The sequence below is a fragment of the Bufo bufo genome, chromosome 5 (genome assembly GCF_905171765.1).
Source record: "Bufo bufo chromosome 5, aBufBuf1.1, whole genome shotgun sequence".
NCBI lineage: Eukaryota > Metazoa > Chordata > Amphibia > Anura > Bufonidae > Bufo > Bufo bufo.
The window spans coordinates 395,533,444-395,554,344 of NC_053393.1; the positions used below are offsets into that span (position 1 = coordinate 395,533,444).

General features: G+C 41.5%; 1 protein-coding gene across 3 annotated transcripts in view; it reads left to right on the forward strand.

Annotated features, from left to right (window-relative positions):
• The window catches only part of CDKAL1 (CDK5 regulatory subunit associated protein 1 like 1), a 963,682-nt gene extending 943,812 nt beyond the window's left edge, over positions 1–19,870 (forward strand). For 2 of the 3 annotated variants that reach the window (XM_040432802.1, XM_040432801.1), the window contains one exon: positions 19,016–19,870. In XM_040432802.1, the coding sequence (XP_040288736.1) occupies positions 19,016–19,213 (198 nt within the window). In that variant the 3' untranslated portion in view covers positions 19,214–19,870. The remainder of the gene's footprint in view (positions 1–19,015) is intronic. The other variant, XM_040432800.1, reaches the window with a different exon arrangement.
• The last annotated feature ends 1,031 nt before the right edge of the window (positions 19,871–20,901 follow it).

Below are 20,901 nucleotides of genomic sequence, written 5' to 3' on the forward strand. Positions count from 1 at the left end.
GTTACACTTTTTTTTTGGAGGTGAAAGGTGCAGTGGTGGTTGAAAGTTTCAGAATGTTCTCTATTTCTGCATACATTTGACCTAAAACTACCAGTACATCACATTTTCACACAAGTCCTAAAAGTAGATAAAGATATCTAAATCAAACAAATACATAAAAAATATTAGACTGGGTCATATATTTAATGAGGAACATGATGCAGATCACATGTCTGGGAGTGGAAAAATGTGTGAACCTTTACTTTTAGTATCTTGTATGACCCCCTTGTGCAGCAATAACCAACGAAAAATTTCTGTGAATTGTTGATTAGTCCTGCACATTGACTTGGAAGAATATTAGCTTATTCCTCCATACAAAACAGATTCAACTCTGTTATGTTGTTGGGTTTCCCCCCATGGAGTGCTCGCTTCAGGTCATTCCACAAATTTCTATTGGATAAAGGTCTGAACTTAATTACCGTTCCAAAACCGTAACTTTATCTTCTTTAACCATTCTTTGGTAGAAGAATTGTTGGCTTAGGTTCATTGTCTTGCTGCATGACCCTTGTTCTCTTGAGAATCAGCTCATGGACAGATGTCCTAACATGTTCCTTTAGAAGTTGCTGGTATAATTCAGAATTTATTGTTCCAATCGCCTTCTGGCTTGTCCAGTTGATCTTTAGCAAACTGCAGATGGGCAGTAATGTTCTTTTTGGAAAACAGCTATTTTCTCCTTGCAATCTTGCCATGGACTCTATTGGGGACGCATCACTGTGACATCAGAGGAGATGAGAGTAACCCTTGGTAGATTAAGTGAGGAGTAGACAGCGGGGAAGGGCAGCGGGCATGGGCACCTTGAAAAGCAAAGCCCGCCCAGCTAGGCACTTGGCAGCCATTTTGCATGTGAATCAAAGTTATTTTCTTGGACAATCAATGAACACCCAAATGATATACAGGTATGTTTACAATGTTTTTACCATTTATTCATCCAGTCCATGATAGTCTCCTTTTAATATAGTCACCAAGGAAGTAGATTTGGTTCATCATAACTTCTCATATCAATGTAACGATAAATTGATTAAATTCTGGGGAGTTCGTATCTCCTCATCCTATTCCTCCTTATACTTCCCTTTACATCTCCCTTTTAGGATGCATTGCGACGGTGAAAATGTCCATTCTTCCAAATATATATTATTTCTAAACTCTTCTGATCCGCATTCCCTTTATCTGACTTGATGCTCCATCAATGGGCTATACCTAATTTTATACGGAACAATAAATGCAACTGTATACTGCGACACCGTGAGAGGTTTTGTCTGGGAAAACATGTATTTTCCTCCAAGCATGTGCTGCTGGGCTGATTTACAGCCAGGTGAAGTCAAATGCCGGACCGGATTTTAAGTGACGATCTGGGTTTTGGCAGCACCTGGCTTTTCTTTAAATAGGCAGCTGGGCTCAGAAGCCGTGTCTCTGTTTTTGGGGATCTGAGGCTTTGTGCCATGCTGGAGGGCGGAGAGCCGCACGCTGGGGAAACAGGCACCCTAAAGCCTGGTGTGGACTACTGGAGGCAGAACTGCCAGCAAAGTGACTTATGTTATGGGAATTTTCCATTGTGTGTGAATAAACACTGACGTTTTGACTTAAGAACTTGTATTTTGCCTCTGTACTGCGCCCACTTACCCTATCTACCAGAGCGAAACTCCACAATACCCACAATCCTTTTTTTGCTTTCCACATTCAATCGGGGAGGTCTTTCTGTCCCTCATGTCCTACATTACTATTGGGCAAGCCATCTGTAGTCTATCCCATTTTGGGCTACTCTGCAGGCCTACACCAAATGGACTGAGATCAAGAAACTGCAGATTGCTTTGGTTTGATGTAGTTTTAGGTCAAATTTATGCAGAAAATTCTGAAGGGTTAATAAATTCTGAAGCACCACTGTAAACACACAGGCATTTGATGTTTTTATTAATGTTCACTTTGGAAGATTATTGTATTACAGGTGAAACTCGAAAAATTTGAATATCGTGCAAAGTTCATTTATTTCAGTAATGCAACTTAAAAGGTGAAACTAACATATGAGATAGACTCATTACAGGCAAAGCGAGATATTTCAAGCCTTTATTTGTTATAATTTGGATGATTATGGCTTACCGCTTATGAGACCCCAAAGTCACAATTTTGAGGTACCCTTTGCTCAGGGGGTATGGATTAATTAGTTGACTAGAGTGTGACACTTTGAGCCTAGAATATTGAACCTTTTCACAATATTCTAATTATAAGTTGCATTAATGCAACTCCTTTTAAGTTGCATTACTGAAATAAATGAACTTTTGCACGATATTCAAATTTTTAGAGTTTCACCTGTATATTATACACTGGGGAGATAGGGCATCAGAATTTTTTTGGATATAAGTGACTGGTTCCATATACGATATCTGATGCATGCTTTATACAATGAATCTTGTGTAAGGGTACTCACTTGCGGAAGAGTTGCCGGAACTGCCTGCCGGATCAGGCAATCTGCATGCAACCGAACAGCATTTGTAGACTGATCCGGATGCGGGTCCGTCTCACAAATGCATTGCAAGAACAGATCCGTCTGTCTGTTTGTCATACGGACAAACTGATCCGTTTAGATTTTTTTTCACTTTTTTTCTGCATGTGCAGACTGGAAGGACAGATCTGTCATTCCGGTATTTTGAATGCCGGATCGGGCACTAATACATTGCTATGGGAAAAATGCCGTATCCGGCATTCAGGCAAGTGTTGAGTTTTTTTGGCCAGAGAGAAAATCGTAGCATGCTGCGGTATTATCTCTATCCTGAAAAGACTGAACTGAAGACATCCTGATGCATCCTGAACTGATCAGAATGCATAGGGATAAAACTGATCAGTTCTTTTCCGGTATAGAGCCCCTAGGACAGAACTCTATACCGGAAAAGAAAAACGCTAGTGTGAAAGTACCCTAAAGCATTGTCCATGCGTGAATTGCTTTGTCCACCACCAATGTCTTCTGAAGGTTACAAAACAATCAATTACTTATTGTAACCTCTTTAAGCATGTGGCGGCCATATTGCCACCACTAGATCTGTAAGGCTACTTTCACACTAGCAGTACGGACCTCCGGCAGGCTGTTCCGTCAGGTGAACAGCCTGTCGGATCCGTCCTGCCGCTAGTGACCGTGTACCCCGGACTGCCGCTCTGTCCCCATTGACTATACGGCTGCCGGAATAAAACTACAACATGTCCGACATTTATTCCGGCAGCCTCTCGCCGTGCGCTCCCGTGCCTCCGCCGGAACTCCACACCGCCCCCATTATAGTTAGTGGGGAAGGAGCGGCATTCCGGGGTCACACGACCACTAGCGGCAGGACGGATCCGACAGGCTGTTCACACGACGGAATAGCCTGCCGGAGGTCCGTACTGCTAGTGTGAAAGTAGCCTAATTAGCTCCACTTCACAGTTTCTGAGGTCCTGTCAGACAGCTCTAAAGACTTCATGTCCCAATAATTATAAAATAAAGAAATGGCGAGCAAAGTGTGTGTGTTAGATTTTTTTTCCCTCCCTTTTACACATAATCTGCAAGATGACCTCATAAGACTGTCACGCTCCTATAATTCTCCCCTTATCGATTATCAATGAAAGTGAAAGAAAGCAAATCTTCCCTGTCATTGCTGCTAATGTTTTTACACCTTCCTAGTCATTCCTGATGCCCAGACTCATGCATGTGTTAGAAACAGCCTTGTCACCTTGTACCAATTATGTACCCCAGTTATAACTAAGAATTTAATTAAAGGTGTGACATACCGTATTTAGCATTGCCTTGACGAGGAACAATTGTATTGATGCTGAGAGCAGGACTACTCCAGCTCTATGTATAAGTTTCCTGCCTTCCAAAGTTGGCTCCCATTCACTGACAGTAAGCAATCAAATATCTTTGCCTGTGCGAATGAGCATGATTGATATTATATTTATATATATATATATATATATATATTTTTTTTATATATATATATATATATATATATATATATATATATATAGTTAGTGTGTGCGTTGTGGGGACTCGCTCTGGTAGACAGGATTAGCGGATGCAGTATAGAGGCAACAAGAAGTTCTTTGGATCAAACAGTTCAGTGTTTTAGTCACACTTTAGGCAAGTGACAAAACAAGCAGTCTTATTCAAACAAAAAGTCACCTTGCAGTGTTGGTCGTAATTCACACCATGCAGCAATTCTGCCTCAGAGTCCTTGCTGATAGCAGCACCAACCTGTTTTCACGCCAAACAGGTAGCAAGCCTTCATCCAGACAAAAGGCTCCTAGATCCCAACACAGACAATGCTTCTGAGCCCAGCTGCCTATTTAAGGGCAGCCAGGTGCTGCCAAAACCCAGACCAGCATTTAAAATCTGGTCCGGTATTTGAGCTCACCTGCCTGTAAATCAGCCTAGCAGTACATGCTTGGAGGATAATACCTGTTTTCTCAGACCAAACCTCTCACTGTGTCACAGCGTATATATACATATACAGTCAGGTCCATAAATATTGGGACATCGACACAATTCTAACATTTTTGGCTCTATAAACCACCACAATGGATTTGAACTTGTACCAGAGTGATGGGAAGAGAAGAGTATGGAGAAGGAAAGGAACTGCTCATGATCCTAAGCATACCACCTCATCAGTGAAGCGTGGTGGTGGTAGTGTCATGGTGTGGGCATGTATGGCTGCCAATGGAACTTGTTCTCTTGTATTTATTGATGATTTGACTGCTGACAAAAGCAGCAGGATGAATTCTGAAGTGTTTTGGGCAATATTATCTGCTCATATTCAGCCAAATGCTTCAGAACTCATTGGACGGCGCTTCACAGTGCAGATGGACAATGACCCAAAGCATACTGCAAAAGCAACCAAAGAGTTTTTTAAGGGAAAGAAGTGGAATGTTATGCAATGGCCAAGTCAATCACCGGACCTGAATCCGATATTGAGCATGCATTTCACTTGCTGAAGACAAAACTGAAGGGAAAATGCCCCAAGAACAAGCAGGAACTGAAGACAGTTGCAGTAGAGGCCTGGCCGAGCATCACCAGGGATGAAACCCAGCGTCTGGTGATGTCTATGCGTTCCAGACTTCAGGCTGTAATTGACTGAAAAGGATTTGCAACCAAGTATTAAAAAGTGAAAGAGTAATTTATGATTATTATTCTGTCCCATTACTTTTGGTTCCTTAACAAGTGGGAGGCACATATGCAAACTGTTGTAATTCCTGCACCGTTCACCTGATTTGGATGTAAATACCCTCAAATTAAAGCTGACAGTCTGCAGTTAAAGGACATCTTGTTTGTTTCATTTCAAATCCATTGTGGTGGTGTATAGAGCCAAAAAATAAAAAATTGTGTCGATGTCCCAATATTTATGGACCTGACTATATATATATATATATATATATATATATATATATGAGAATATATTCCATCAAAACCTGCACATGTTCCTCCAGCCACTGACGGGGATGATGCATTGCAGTACAAAGATAATGTTGTGTATTAGGCAGGGTCTACATGGCATCGTGTTTCTCACCTTGAAGATCACCACGACATCGCACTTAATGATTGTGAATGTAGTAGCAATTTAACATAATGGGATTGTAACTCAACAGTCACTCAAAATCCAACACTGTTGGATCTTTGGTTGTAAGTTTTACAAGACTTTGCTGTCATCGACCACAATCGAAGTAGCACGCGACTAGAAATTGGCTGTGACTTTAACTGATAGCCCATCCTCTAGATAGGCCATGACTAGCTGATAGGCTGGGGTCCACCACCCGACACCTCCTCTGATCAGCTGTTCGGTGTAATTCCGGTGCTGGAGATACAGAGTACCATCAACATTGTGGCGGAGGGAGCTATATAAATTGCTGCTCCCATTGAAGTTACTGGTAGCAGTTGTGCAGTGACCAGAGCTGTCCGCTACAATGTTGACAGTGCTGTGTAGCTCCAGTACACACTTCCGGTGATGGAGCAAGCTACAAAGAACAGCTGATCAGTAGGGGTGTGGGGTGTATGACCCCTGCCGATCAGCTAGTGATGGCCTATCCTGACGATCACTTCAAAAAGGCTGGACAATCACTTTAAGGTTACTGTTTAGCGCCTGTTAACCACTATAAAAATAAATAAATAGAAATGCCTCCCAACAACTGTAATAAGTAGTCAAAAAGTCATATTCAAGGCTGCCAGTGCTAGTGATTTCCACCCTGTATCGTTAGAGGAGCAGAACAACAAATATAATGTAAGTGCTGGATTTGGGACGAACTGAATGGAGCTGAACAAACACCATTGACCATAATGGAGTCCATACAGCTTTGGGACACTGCTTTTTTTTTTTACTTCTTTTTTTTACCAGACAAAAAAGTCCTGCATGCCGGACTGTTTTGTGTGCTCTTTTTGAATCAATCTGCTATGGAGGCCCCTTTAGGAACATAGCCTAACACAACTTGGTACCAATTAAAGCAACAAGTTGCCCCACAACGAATAAGCCCTCCTGTTTTGATGGATAAATAAACTTGCCATAGCGCACTGCTGATATATTCTTGGGTTTTTAAATTGGGAGTTATGGTTGTATATTGTGTTTGGTAACTGGTGCACTGGTAACTGGTGCAGATCCCTAACCTAAGTAGTTAATCCACTGATACAGAGATGTTATCCCCAAAAAAATGGAAGCTAAGGGCTCTTTCACACTAGCATGTCCCGTGTGAGAGAGGGATTGTGCGGTCTGGACTACAGAAGCGCACGGCATTATTATGATTGATAATGCTGTGTGTCTCTGCGTGACCTGTACCTACAGAATTAGGCCTCATGCACACGACCGTGGTGTGTTTTGCGGTCCACAAATCGTGCATCCGCAAAACACGGATGGTGTCCGTGCGCGTTCTGCAATTTGCGGAACAGCACGGACAGCCTTCAATATAAATGCCTATTCTTGTCCGCAAAGCACGGACAAGAATAGGACATGTTATATTTTTTTAGCGGGGCAACGGAACGGAGCAACGGATGCAGACGTTTTGGCGGCTCGGATGCGGACCAAAACAACGGCCGTGTGCATATGAGTCCTTATACTGCCAGCTTTATGTCAGTATGATTCCGTTACAGAATGATCAGGCAGAGGCACACAGCATTACCAATCATGATAATGCTGTGTGCTTCTGTAGTCCAGACCGCACAATCCCTCTCTCACACGGAGCCTGATTCCCGCAAGAGACACGCTCGTGTGAAAGAGCCCTAAGGCAGTGAATACTGCTTCCCTACACTAAAAACCTTTCTAACATTGTTTATGCTGTTGAGTATAAAAAAATCTTAAAAATGCTGAATATTTTAGTCACCTGAAGATATAATAAAATGGAGTTCACGGTAAGAGCATTATCAGGACTTTGTTGACTAACCCGCTGCATAGTCTTAGTAAGGAGAGAAGCGGCTGTGATCAGCAGATGCCAGGGCCGAGGTTTTGATGTGAATGTGTTTCCTTTCATGCTCTGCAGTTAAAGTGTGAGACAAGAGCCTCACAAAGATGGGTGATCAATGAATAGCTATATAAGAGCCCACCAAATGTATCTCTTCTGGCAGTCAGGAGGGGAGAATTATTCAGAAAAATCTGAAATGCATTTGATCATAGAGTGACTGGTTTAATAATTTATAATATACCTTATTAGCAAAGCCTGGTGTTTATTTTGCTGCTGCCAAAACAAGATGAAAGGAGCCGTCTCCCCTCTCACAGAGGCAGAAAATGTGGTGGTGTTTTTTTATTTAGCGGATTAATATGGGATTTCTTTCCTGCTTATTTTCCAGTTTGTTCCATGATTGCATTTGATTTATGTTTCCTTATTTTCAGCAATTTAATTCATTTAATGTCCCGGTTTTATTTTATCTTGCACAGAAGGCACATAAAGACATCTAAGCCTTTCATGTGAGCCCACTGTTCTAATCTGAAGTCCAAAATTACCGCTGGTTTGTCATTCAGGGTAATTACTGCCAATCCCTTGCCATTAGTTCCCTGTTTAGTCGCAAGGTACCTGCAGTGAGCCTTGAGATAGGATCTTGCCTGTCAGTTCACACGTCTAGCATTGCTCATGTTTGTTTGCTTCTGTGTGATATTAGAAGTCATGTGTGGCCATGACCCTGGAGGTGCATGCTTAACAGAAATCTGAAAACTTGCTATATACAATCCCATAGCTGAAATTCTAATATAGAAATAAGTAATTGAAGCCTTTTGTATCTTAAACAGCAGATACAATATTGTAGAAATGGTGCGTGTGTAGAACAGAAATCCATTGTAAACCAGTTGGTCATCCTTGTAATTCAAGCTGTCAACCTTTGCATCTACGTTTTTGACAAAATGTTGCTGTTTTTGGTTTACAGCGCCTGTGCGGACCTGCTGGTCTTTGATGACCTCAGCACTGCAGGAGGAGGCGTCCAATTTATGACTCCACCCCTCTGTGCGCCTGCAGTGAAATGTGCTCCAGCCCCTAAATGGGATAGATTTCAAGCCGCATTTATGCCAGATTTCTGACGTAAATGTTCGTGAATTTGCCGAGGCTGATGGGCTTGCCCTTACCACTCACCAGTGTTGAGGGCGGCATGAAAACACAGCGTATGACAAAATATTGTATCATGGGAGTTAAAAAGTCACAAAGCGGTTTATTGTAAACTTTTTTTTATGCCTAAAACTGGCTTAAGGGCTGTTACTAAATGACCCTCTTTGTATAGTCTGATTCAAAAGTCCTATGTTACGCCTTTCCTTCAGCCCCCTTTTCTAGGAGTGGGCAGAGGGAGTGGAGTAACATGACTACTTGTACCCGGAGACACATCAGTTTTCATTGGAGCTGTATACAGCAATTTTTTTTTTATTTTATTAATTATTTTCTAAAATCATGACTATTTTAAACGTGTTTAATTTTCTTTTCTCATACTAATAGGAGCAGTAAGTATGGTTACAAAAATGAAAATATCTTCACACACAATGGGGCGCCTCATAATCTTTAATTTCAAGAGTATCTGTGTCTGATCCTATTAGAATTTTCCCTCTTTCAACTCGCGCTAACCTATATAGGCAAAATGATTATGGTGACTACAAGTTTAGAAATGGCTTCAGTAGAAAAATCCTGCTCTCCTCTGTTCTAGCTTGATAAAAATCTTGTAATATAGATTTAGTTTTGTGGCTCTTTTGTAGTGTCGCACAAGGCTACCCCCCATCATGACATCTCTCAGCCGGCATATGTGCTGGCAACTAATAAGGCATGCATTCTGAGCGGAGAGCACACCATTACCGCCTGTAAAGACAAGGAAAGTGAAAAAATTTTCTATCAGACACATGACAGGCTTCTAGTGCCGGGTGACTTTGGTTCCAACTGAGAGGTTCTTTGAAATCACTTCAAAAACAGATCATCCAAAACTCTGATCAGATGTATTCTCCCTCATATTAATATCCTTCAGAGAACCATGTTATGGGAAAAAGAGCCTGTAATGTGCTTTGAAGTCCAAGACTGACTTGACTTGCGTATATTATTACGTTCCATGTACTGTTTCTTGTGCGTTTTATGTATATAGCTTTCTCTATAGGTAGAGGAATAAACATCCTATAATCATATATTCCACAATACAGCATGTAACACAGTGCTTTTTATAAGATAATAGAGTGCTGGGCAAAGGCCGAACCTGAGATGAAACATATAGTAAGGTCATCTAAGGTAAGCTCGTAGCTGTGCTCAATGGTGTGTTAAAATAGAGTTGAATCATTTTGGTAAAGTAGGATCTGAATACACTGGTTCATGAGGCAAGGCATATTTGAGAATGATTAATATTACTCGCCTCACTGGCTACCATGAATCTGGATTTTGGACCTTCCAAGCCATAATCAGGTTGGTGCAGGGTAGATTAAAAGGGTTCTCCAGGCTCTTGATATTGATGACTTATCCTCAAGATAGGTCATTAATATCCAAATGGTCTCCAGTGCTGGAGCCAGCAAGTGGAATGGAACAAGAAACACAGCTCTGTTCAAAGTGCAGTGGCCATGCTGGGTTACTGCGGCACAGCTCTAAAGGAAGTGAATAGGAGCTGAGCTGCAGTAACCCGGCACGACCGCCACACTTTGAATGGAACTTTGCATCCTGTTCCATGAAAAGTGCTAGAGGCTGCAGGGAATAGAGGATCAGTGGGAGTTCAGGGTGTTGGACCCTTGGCAATAAGATATTCATGACCAATCCTGAGGATAAGTCATCAGGAACCTGGAAAACCCCTTTAAGGTGTAAAGACTATGGTTGCCCTCCCAAGCAGAACTGAAGTGGTAATTGGGGATGTAGAAAACTAAAATAGAGAGACCCGGTATATTAGACAGAGTGGAACAGATATCACATTTACTGATGCTAAAGTCACAGTTAGTACAAGTACAACCTGGTGTCACCTTTGCAAAAATGGCCACTGCAAGAAAACTGAAAAATGTTTCAATGTAAAAGAAGCCTACACATTACCAAACTACAAGTACATGATTAGTTTAGAGGTTGGCATTACTGCCAGTTATAGTGCATAACGCCTCATCCAATAAGAATTGTTAAAGTTTATCGCCATCTTATTCATTGCTGTAATGTTAGAAGAACCTGGTGGGCGTCTTGGATGCTGCTGAGGAGTGAAGTCAGAGGAGATTTGTGTGTTTGTGAATGTAGATAGGAGACCTATCTCACTACACTTTTGGTCAGGTAGTGAAGAGGTCCCAAACGTGCTGATTGTGACATTTTTATGTGATTGCCTGGGGATATTGCCTTCTTTTTTTTCTTTTTTTTAACTTTAAAGTCTTTTTTGGGCTCCAGGGTCTGGCTGCACCATTATAGTTACACCCTATGATTTCCAGTAGAAGAAATGTGTGTTAGCGGTTTCAAGGCATAAATTCTACACAAGTTAGACACGATTTAAAATAGTGTCTGATCATCAGGGATTCTATACAAAATATACGTCTGAAGTTTCATTAAAAGAATCATTTGACTCTAAGGCCCCTTTCACACGGGCGAGTATTCCGCGCAGATGCGATGCGTGAGTTGAACGCATTGCACCCGCACTGAATCATGACCCATTCATTTCTATGGGGCTGTGCACACGAGCTGTGATTTTCACACATCACTTGTGCGTTGCGTGAAAATCGCAGCATGCTCCTCTTTGTGTGTTTTTCACGTAACGCAGGCCCCATAGAAATGAATGGGGTTGCGTGAAAATCGCAAGCAAGTGCGGATGCTGTGCGATTTTCACGCACGGTTGCTAGGAGACGATCGGGATGGAGACCCGATCATTATTATTTTCCCTTATAACATGGTTATAAGGGAAAATAATAGCATTCTGAATACAGAATGCATAGTAAAATAGCGCTGGAGGGGTTAAAAAAATAAATAAAAATAATTAAACTCACCTTAGTCCACTTGATCGCGCAGCCCGGCTTCTCTTCTGTCTCCTTCTTTGCTGATTACAGGAAAAGGACCTGTGGTGATGTCACTCCAGTCATCACATGATCCATCACATGATCTTTTACCATGATGGATCATGTGATGGACTATGTGATGACCGGAGTGACGTCACCACAGGTCCTGTTCCTGCACACAGCTAAGATGAAGACAGAACAGATGCCGGGCTGCGCGAGCAAGTGGATTAAGGGGAGTTTAAAAAAAATAAAAATAAAAAATGTAACCCCTCCAGCCCTATTTTACTAGGCATTCTATATTCAGAATGCTATTATTTTCCCTTATAACCATGTTATAAGGGAAAATAATACAATCTACAGAACACCGATCCCAAGCCCGAACTTGGGTACCAAACATGCGCGATTTTTCTCACGCGAGTGCAAAACGCATTACAATGTTTTGCACTTGCGTGGAAAAATCGCGCATGTTCCCGCAACGCACCCACACCTTTTCCCGCAACGCCCGTGTGAAAGAGGCCAAGAGTTCAGTTCCTATTCCAATTACAAAATTATCTAAGAGAGTGGCACTTTGTTACACTAGATGACTCTACAGTCCGAGCCTTACACTCCCAGTTTGCTTTCTCTTGGAAACAGCAAGCGTTCAAGTATCTAGGGGTATTCATCCCGAAGTCCCTTCATGACATCTTTAAATTGAATTATGAACCCCTTCTGAACCGCCTTAAAGGCGACCTCTCTAAATGGGATAGATGGGACTTTTCGTGGCTGGGTAGGATCAACATCTTAAAAATGTCCTTCCACGTTTACTGCACCATTTCCAGACCATTCCTATTTGTTTACCTAAGGCCTTCTTTTTCCGACTGTCCAGATTGTTCTCTTATATTTGGGCGTCCCACCTTCCCAGAGTGGCTAGATCCATTCTCATAAGAAGAAAACAACAAGGAGGTTTGGGTCTTCCAGTCTATTCTTCTTATTTTATAACTTCCGCAATTGCTAGGGTGCTGGATTGGTTTCACCATGCAGGGAATAAGCTCTGGGTAAAATTAGAACTCTCCCTTTCTCCTACCCCGCTGACGGCTGTCCCATGGATCCGCACCTCGGCTTGGACACCATCTCGTGCAGACACTGTTCCATTTGTCGCCAAACACTTGGCACAAATGTGAAAGCTTTATCTGTCCTCCTTCACACTGTTTACGAGGGATGGACCATTGACTCCCATCCTAGGTAATTTTGATTTCCTTCTGGCCCTGTCCTCCCACTTCTTCCTTACATTTAGTAGGAGCAAACCAGCTCCCATTTGGGAGACGCTGAGTGGAGCCTCTTTGCTTATGTATGAGATCATGCTTCCAGAATCTCAGCAATCTCCCAGAATATCTTTTGAATACCATCAACTTAAGACTTTCTATATATCAAACAAGTCTTCCCTTGCTCTCCACAGACCTTTGACACCCTTCGAGGAACTTTTTTTGTCACTAAAACCCCTCCTCTGAGGGTGATCTCTGTTATATATGGTCTGGTCCTAGACTGTCGGGGGTTGTAAGCCCCCTCTTTTACATTGGGCTGGGAAAAAGAACTTCATCGATCTTTCCCAACAGCAGCATGGCATAAGGCCTTCATTCTCTATCATAAAGTATCCGTCTCATGTAAGGCCCAAGAATTTAACTATAAAGTCCTAACGAGATGGCATAGGGTCCCGGCCCTTCTGCTTCGCCTTTTTCCCGTGGTCTCAGACCGCTGCTGGCGCTGTGGACTGGAGGAGGGGACCATGTCCCATATCTGGTGGAAGTGTTCTGTTCTCCAACCTTTTTGGTGTAAAGTGATATTCCTCATTCAGAAAATAACAGGGATAGTGATCGAAAATGACCCTTCCCCCTTATTGCTATGTATGCTATGGTGCTATAGGTTGCCGAACTAGGGACCTAGTCAGATTCCTGGTTCTGGCGGCCAAAACGGTAATTCCTCGCCTATGGAACAGTGTCCTACCTCCCTCCATTTTGGAGTGGTTTCAGGACATTGTCCATCTGCAAAGGATGGTAGAACTGACAGCGGACTCCAATTCCTCCTCTGAAACCTATAATACTACCTGGAGGCCTTGGATAGTTTACTACACTTTAAATCTGGGACCCTCATTCCCCCCATGGTGATGGACCTTCCCTATCAGAAGCCTGATTGAGGAGTTCTGGGTGTTGACCTTTTCTCTGGAACACACCTCTATGATGATGGGGGCTGAGGCACACCACATCTTGCTATGTTATCTATGGAGCTAAAGCGGTACTTACCTTGAGAGTTTCGCCGCTCTAGACTCATCCTCTCTTTGTCTTTCCTCTAGACACAGCATTGTAGAGACTAGGAGCTACTAATTTGTTATTTTTTCATAGTTTATTTCTTTGTTTCTTTTCTTTCATTGTACTTATGCTCTGAGGTTCTCCTCACTCCTATTCATGAGACCTGGCTGACAGGTCATCGACATAACACTGTATTCAAGGATCACCAGTATTTTGATACATTTGAATGAGAAAAAAAGAATCACTTGAAGTGTACTTCCAATTTTTTCTAAAACATTTTTATTGTACAAGTTTGCAGAAATGAGATGTAGTTACATAATGCAAAAGCAAATAGGCAGTAATGAGTGATAGATATCATAGTCAGGAATGATGTCAACAATAGCAAACCATTTTGCTGCGACTCCCTATTTGTTTACACCCAAACTCCAAATGAGCAAAATGTGTAATAAGATCTGACAGCATCAGTATCTAAACTTCAGCTCTCCCTTACCTCCTCTGTGGTCACCAGATCATCACCTCCCTGCTATTTTAATATCCCTAAAGTGCCCTTAATGTTCTTCATATCGTACCAGGTAGTATATCTGGGATGGATAATGTGAGTTAAATTTCCTTAATTAAAAAAAAAAAAATCCAGAGCTCTGTTCTCTACACCTTTCTGTGTCTAATTTATCAAAAAAGAAAAGTCACTTAAGGGTAGATATCAGTTCAGTCAACACCAATGACTAAGAATACATTTCTTGTCACCAAAACTGTATTCTTACAATTTTCCATGTCATTATTGTATCCCTTAACGAAACACTCTGTTTCATCTGGGATGACAGGGCACTAAACTTTGTATAGAAAAGAGCCTTCAAATGCCAGATGACTACCAATTCTCAAGGTCTAGATTATAGAAACTATCACTCCCCCAGATCCAATCCCAAACATGACAGGATAATGCTGCTGCTGTAAATTGTACGCTCTAATATTGGACAATTAGATTCCGCTATCCCACTTGGATAACACTAGTTTACCCTAAGCAATTACTATTTTGTATGAAAACCTAAAAGAGCATTTGCTGATAAATTCATAGACTGTTACGCCTTGAACAGTGTACGACTTAGAGATTAATAGGGCACATGGCCCGCAGCTTCACTACTGCTCACCTATTTGGCAATGCCATTATCCAGCTTTTTGTCTTCCCTGTGGAGAAACTTTATACGCCAAGATGTACCTTCATAATAAGGTGTTAGTCCCATAAAACATTTGGTATAATTGTTCATTAGCGATATTTATTTAGGGAAACAATGTTAGTAATAGTTTATTGAGACTTTATATGGTATTTGCTTTAATTGGCATCACAATAAACAGGGCATTATTAGAACTTTGAGGCTGTGCAATGCTATTCAGTATTGAAATTTTATAAATTTTGACTGCATCTAATAAAATGAACTCATAAATCGGCACTAGTGGGGGAAAATATTGTTATAAATTTACGACATTGTGCACAATTACGCAGCCATCTCTTTTGTATAGAAACTAAAACAAATCAACACTATGGGAGTTGCAGAGACAAATAAAATACTCAATGTTCCTACTAATCTTGGAATGCTCACATAATAGCCTTCCTGGAGGCAGCTGAATGGCATTTAAGTGTAATTTTACTCTTCCCCGTCTCCAAGCATAATGAACATTGGGCTCTGATTTGAATGAAATCTGAAGGAAAATTAATTTGCAGCACAACGCTAAGGCAAAGCTGTGAGTTTCTCCTCGAAACAGCACGACACAGACACTACATCCAAATCCACAGACAAAAACACTCTGCGCTGTCTGTCTTCATCACCCCACACAGATGCAGCATTTCTAGGAGGTAAACAGTTATTAGCATGTTGAAGGAAAAGAATATCAAAGGCAAGAAATGAACAGACAGAGCTAATTACTACTAAGAAATGCACAGTGTGATTTAGAGTCAATGTCATACAGGTGGAGGATTATGGGATTTAGCAAGGATGAGACTACTCCATTAACCATGTAAATGTTAATTCAAAAGCCATGTGTCTCCTCTGGGCTCTTAAGTTCCTTGCTTGGTGTTAAATTCTGAAAACAATGCTACAAGATTGGGCAAGTTGACTGAATTTTAAATATAACAAAAAAAGGAGTGTGTATATTCTGGTGATAAAATTTTTAAAAACTCATGGTTTGAAATTAATATTTTGTAAGCCTATTCGTGTTATTGGCAATGGGCAGGCCCAAGACCAATCGAGATGCCTAAAAATTCTAATTGATGGGCCTCAAAAATCTATATTTTGTACAATTAAAACATGCTTGGAGAAAATACACTCAGTGACAAAAAAATTACTCATCAAAAAGTAGTTAATTAAACTTTCTATGTGAAAAGGTAATGATGAGATATGCAATTACAATATTGGAGTGAAAGGATAACTTTATTTGGAAAAATGGTACAGTAAAAAGGCTCTAGTACCCTGTTGGGCCGCCTCTAGCCTGGATACAAGAGGAGATACAGTTGGGCATGGAGGCATACAGATTCCATATGCTATCCTGCGACACATTTGCCCACAGATATTATAGCTGGGCCTGTAGAACCTGCACTCTCGTAGACTGCTGAAGCTGGCGGCCCACTGGTCCCATAAAATGCTTGATTGGCAATAAATCTGGCAACCAGGGGGGCCAAGGTAGTGTTACAGTCTGGTAGATGCAGTCCTGGGAAACCCCTGCTGAGTTACAGGGAGCATTATCTTGTTGAAAAACGCCAGTTGGAAGCGCTGCCATGATTCGGCGGCAGGATGTCCTGCACATATCTCTTTAAGGCCCCATGCACACGACCGTTTTTTGGGTCCACATTTTTTGCGGCTAGGGTGCGGACCCATTCACTTCAATGGGGCCGCAAAAGATGCGGACAGCTCTCAGTGTGCTGTCCGCATCCGTTGCTCCGTTCCGAGGCCCCGCAAAAAAATAGCATGTCCTCTTCTTGTCCGTTTTGCGAACAAGAATAGGCATGTCTACAATGGGCCGCCTGTTCCGTTCCGCAAATTGCGGATGGCACACAAGTGGCTTCCAATTTTTGTGCATCCGTGGTTTGCGGACCGCAAAAAAAAGGCACTGTCGTGTGCATGAGGCCTAAGGCTACTTTCACACTCGCGTTTGGTGCGGATCCGTAATGGATCTGTACAAACGCTTCCGTTCAGATAATAAAACCGCATGCATCCGTTCAGAACGGATCCATTTCTATTATCTGTAACATAGCCAAAACGGATCCGTCTTGAACACCATTGAAAGTCAATGGGGGACAGATCTGTTTTCTATTGTGCCATATTGTGTCAGTGAAACTGGATCCGTCCCCATTGACTTACATTGTGTGTCAGGACGGATCCGTTTGCCTCCGCATCGTCAGGCGGACACCAAAACGCTGCAAGCAGCGTTTTGGTGTCAGCCTTCAAAGCGGAATGGAGGCGGAACAGAGGCAAACTGATGCATTCTGAATGGATCCCAATCCATTCCGAATGCATTAGGGCAAAACTCATCTGTTTTGGACTGCTTGTGAGCAGTGAAACTAATCTCGCAAACGGAAACCAAAATGCCAGTGTGAAAGTAGCCTAAAGCCTTTAGTGTCCTTCGTATCACTACTAGGGGTGACTGGCATATATGATGGCTGTACAGATCATCACACCAGCATTTGAAGCAGTGTGTCAATCCACAGCAAAGACATGATTAAAGTGCTGACCATGAGGCTTTCATACTCGAATCTTACCATCATGGAATCCCAAACAGAACCTGGATTCTTCACTAAAGACAATACAGTTCCAGATAATAGCGGAAGTTTATGGGCGCCGCAGCACCATGACTTTCCATCTGCTAACCGCCTGGAAATGGCTTGATCAGAGCTGCTCTTGCTCATCAGTGGATCAAACCTTCCTCTCTACTTGTATTCTGTTTGGGCCGTCTGGAACTGATTTGTTTCGTGTGCGTGCCCTCGTGTAACCACTGCTCCTAACAACTACTAAATGCTAGGTCAGAATGGCATAGATGGTGGGCAACTGGTTGAAACGACCATCCTGCTTCTCAAATTGAGCTAAATGTCTTGGAGTGCATAGTAGAGGTATGTCTAGCAGTCAATGAGCTTTCAGCAAGAGGTACACTACCCAAAAGTAGCCTCTGAGAGCCTTTTTTATAGGGCAGCAGGGGAAGCACTTTTATACCCTATTGTGAAAGACCCAGTGTCTATTTAGACCACACCTGCAATCATTTACATATCTGCCTGAAACATAACTCCATGCAATTTTGTAGCAATTCCACATTTCTGAGTGCTTTATTTTTTTATGCTTTGCAAACTTCAGTTGTCTGAAGTACTACTCATAATGAGCACCATCTGTATTTGGGTGGTGCTTGGCATTTCAGGCTTGGTTGGTGGTTTATTTGTGATCTAATGTTTGCTAATCCATGATGTTAGGGATTTCTTTATATTGCTCATAGAGATCTTGTTGACAAAAATAAATATATATAGGACTTAGTTTGTTCAGTTATTGTTTTATAAATCTTTTTGATGGGTTCAACAGGATTCATAAAGCCTGATATGAACTTAGTCTGACTGATAGATAGAAAATTGTTCTAGTGTTTTCTAATTCATAGATGTGCTGGACTAAAACTTAGTGGAAATACTGGGTCAGGGCAGAAATGGGTATTATCCGTGTGCTGTCTGCATCTCCATGGCTATTATGCAGATTATAGAACATGTCCTATTCTTGTCAATATTGAGGACAACAATAGGCGTTTCTACAAAGTAGTTGTGGCATGCACATGGCTATCTGTGTTTTGCGGATCTGCGGTTTGCGGACCATAAAATACATATGGTCGTGTGCATGAGTCCTACTGTGTCATAAACTGTGTAGTCGATGTAGCTTTGTTAAAATAAAAACAATCCTTTTTAACTTTTTTAGCACGTCCATTTGTAGGGTCTCTCAGATTGTCTATTAAATGCAGAGTTGATTTTGGGGAGAATTCATATAAGATGTTTTATAATACTGAACTGAATAAGTATAGTTGACTAGAATATTTATATTTGCTATTATCGTTTTCATCTTTACTCCGTTGAAGAATTATGCTCTTTGTACATCTATCTTCTGAACGCCCTCTCTAGCTAGCTGACATATCCATAATGGCGCTTCAGCACCTGTTGTGCAATTAGAAATTCACAGCCTCCTTTTTGACATTTGTTTTTTGAAAAGGCAGCAGATCAATGCTCGTGTATTATAGAATGTGTCCATTTGCAAGCATATAACATGCTGATCACTTTCTCTGCAGGAGTGCAAGTCATTGCTGAACAATGGTTCCAGTTCAAGAGGGAAGCCCCCTGATGAGCGCAGCGAGGCCTTCCTACAAACGTCTTGGGGAAAGAAAGAAGAGCAGATGAAGATTGTCTACTTTCTTGTTGCTGTCTTCGCTGTCCTAATTGCTTTTCTAGGGGCAAAGTTGTATCAAATTGAAATTTTAGGAAATTAAAATGTTCTTTTTGAGGAGTTACAGGAGACATGGATTCTGACCAGTCAACCATAGTATTTAGTGGAGAACGTATTTTATTATTTTGCCATATTGTCAGTATACAATATGTACAGGTAGCAAATCTAGCAGACTATTTTTAAATCAAGAACTGAAGGCATGTTTACACATAAAAGCTTTTAAAGTGTATAAACTGCAAAAAACAAGTTGTGATTCATCATGGTGAACGTTGGACAGCATTATAGCTTCCAGTTTGACCTCCTGACCATAGGGACTGTGTGTGCACTTGTACAGGTTTGCTGAGTGCATGGAGCCTTCTGGCTATTTGTAATATTGCTGAAAGTTAGAGAAGATTTGGGTCCCACCTCTGTAAATGATTGACAACTGGTATACTGGTTATCATAAAATTTGGTCAAAAACAGAAAATGTATAACCTGCCATCTAACAACATTCACAGCGGGGCTATATATATATATTTTGTACTTGGACATGTATGAACTGTTCATAGCTGAGGAGGTGAACAGAGTATATGACCTGATCCTCATATATAATATATGTTTTGGGGATTTCTTTGTTCAGGAAAAGTCATACTCTTTGATAACCGGTCAGAAGACCAAATGTACTACAAGAATGAGTTTTACCAATATGTACACAAGATATATTTCATACTGATATCCCTTTCTATAAAGTCAGAATAAGGCTCCATTCACACGTCCGCAAAATGGGTCCGCATCCGTTCCGCAATTTTGCGGAACGGGTGCGGACCCATTCATTCTCTATGGGGATGGAATGGATGCGGACAGCACACAGTGTGCTATCCGCATTTGTGGAGCGCGGCCCCGATCTTTGGGTCCGCAGCTCCGCAAAAAGATAGAGCATGTCCTATTCTTGTCCGCAGCTGCGGACAAGAATAGGCATTTCTATAGGGGTGACGGGCTGGTGTGTTGCGGATCTGCAATTTGCGGGTCCGCAACACAGCACGGACGTGTGAATGCAGCCTAAAGGTGATAGTTTGTGTTATATCTACAGTCTGATACCAAAGCTTTTATGGAGTATTTTGTTTTTCCATCCTTTAACATTGCTTTCTACCAGTTAAGTTTAGCTGTCACCATTTTACATAATCTTAGGAAGAATCCAAGGATGCATGATTTTAGAATATTTTAATTATTCTAGTAGTTATTTTACAGTTCTCACAATCATGGTGTTACTGTCAGCATTCATATTCTCCTGACTTCATTTTTATTTTATTTTTTCAAATTGCATGTTCAGTTTTTTTTTTATAATTGTGTAAAGAGCAGTGGTTTGTGCAGCAATTGTTTATATAAGTGTTTTCTATTGGTAATGAATGCCTTAGACCTTGTATGCAAAGATTCTTGTAATGAAATTGAATAGAGATTTAAGAAGCAGATATCAAGTCATTTTTTCCACTATATGGAGGTTAAAGGGGATCTCCGGGACTTTACCTAAATTCAGTGTTTCAGCTAACCTGTGGAAGGTTGTTCCAGTAGTACTTACTCTTCCATTATACCACTGGCTCAATGATCTCAGCTGTGATCACCCAGGGGATGCAGGCTCTTCCGCTGAAGTCCCAACCGGACGTGCTGCTGTTTCTTGCTGTTCAGCTGCATGTACATTATGCAGCTGAATAGGAAGACCAGGAATACATCTGGTGGAGACCTCAGCGGAAGAGC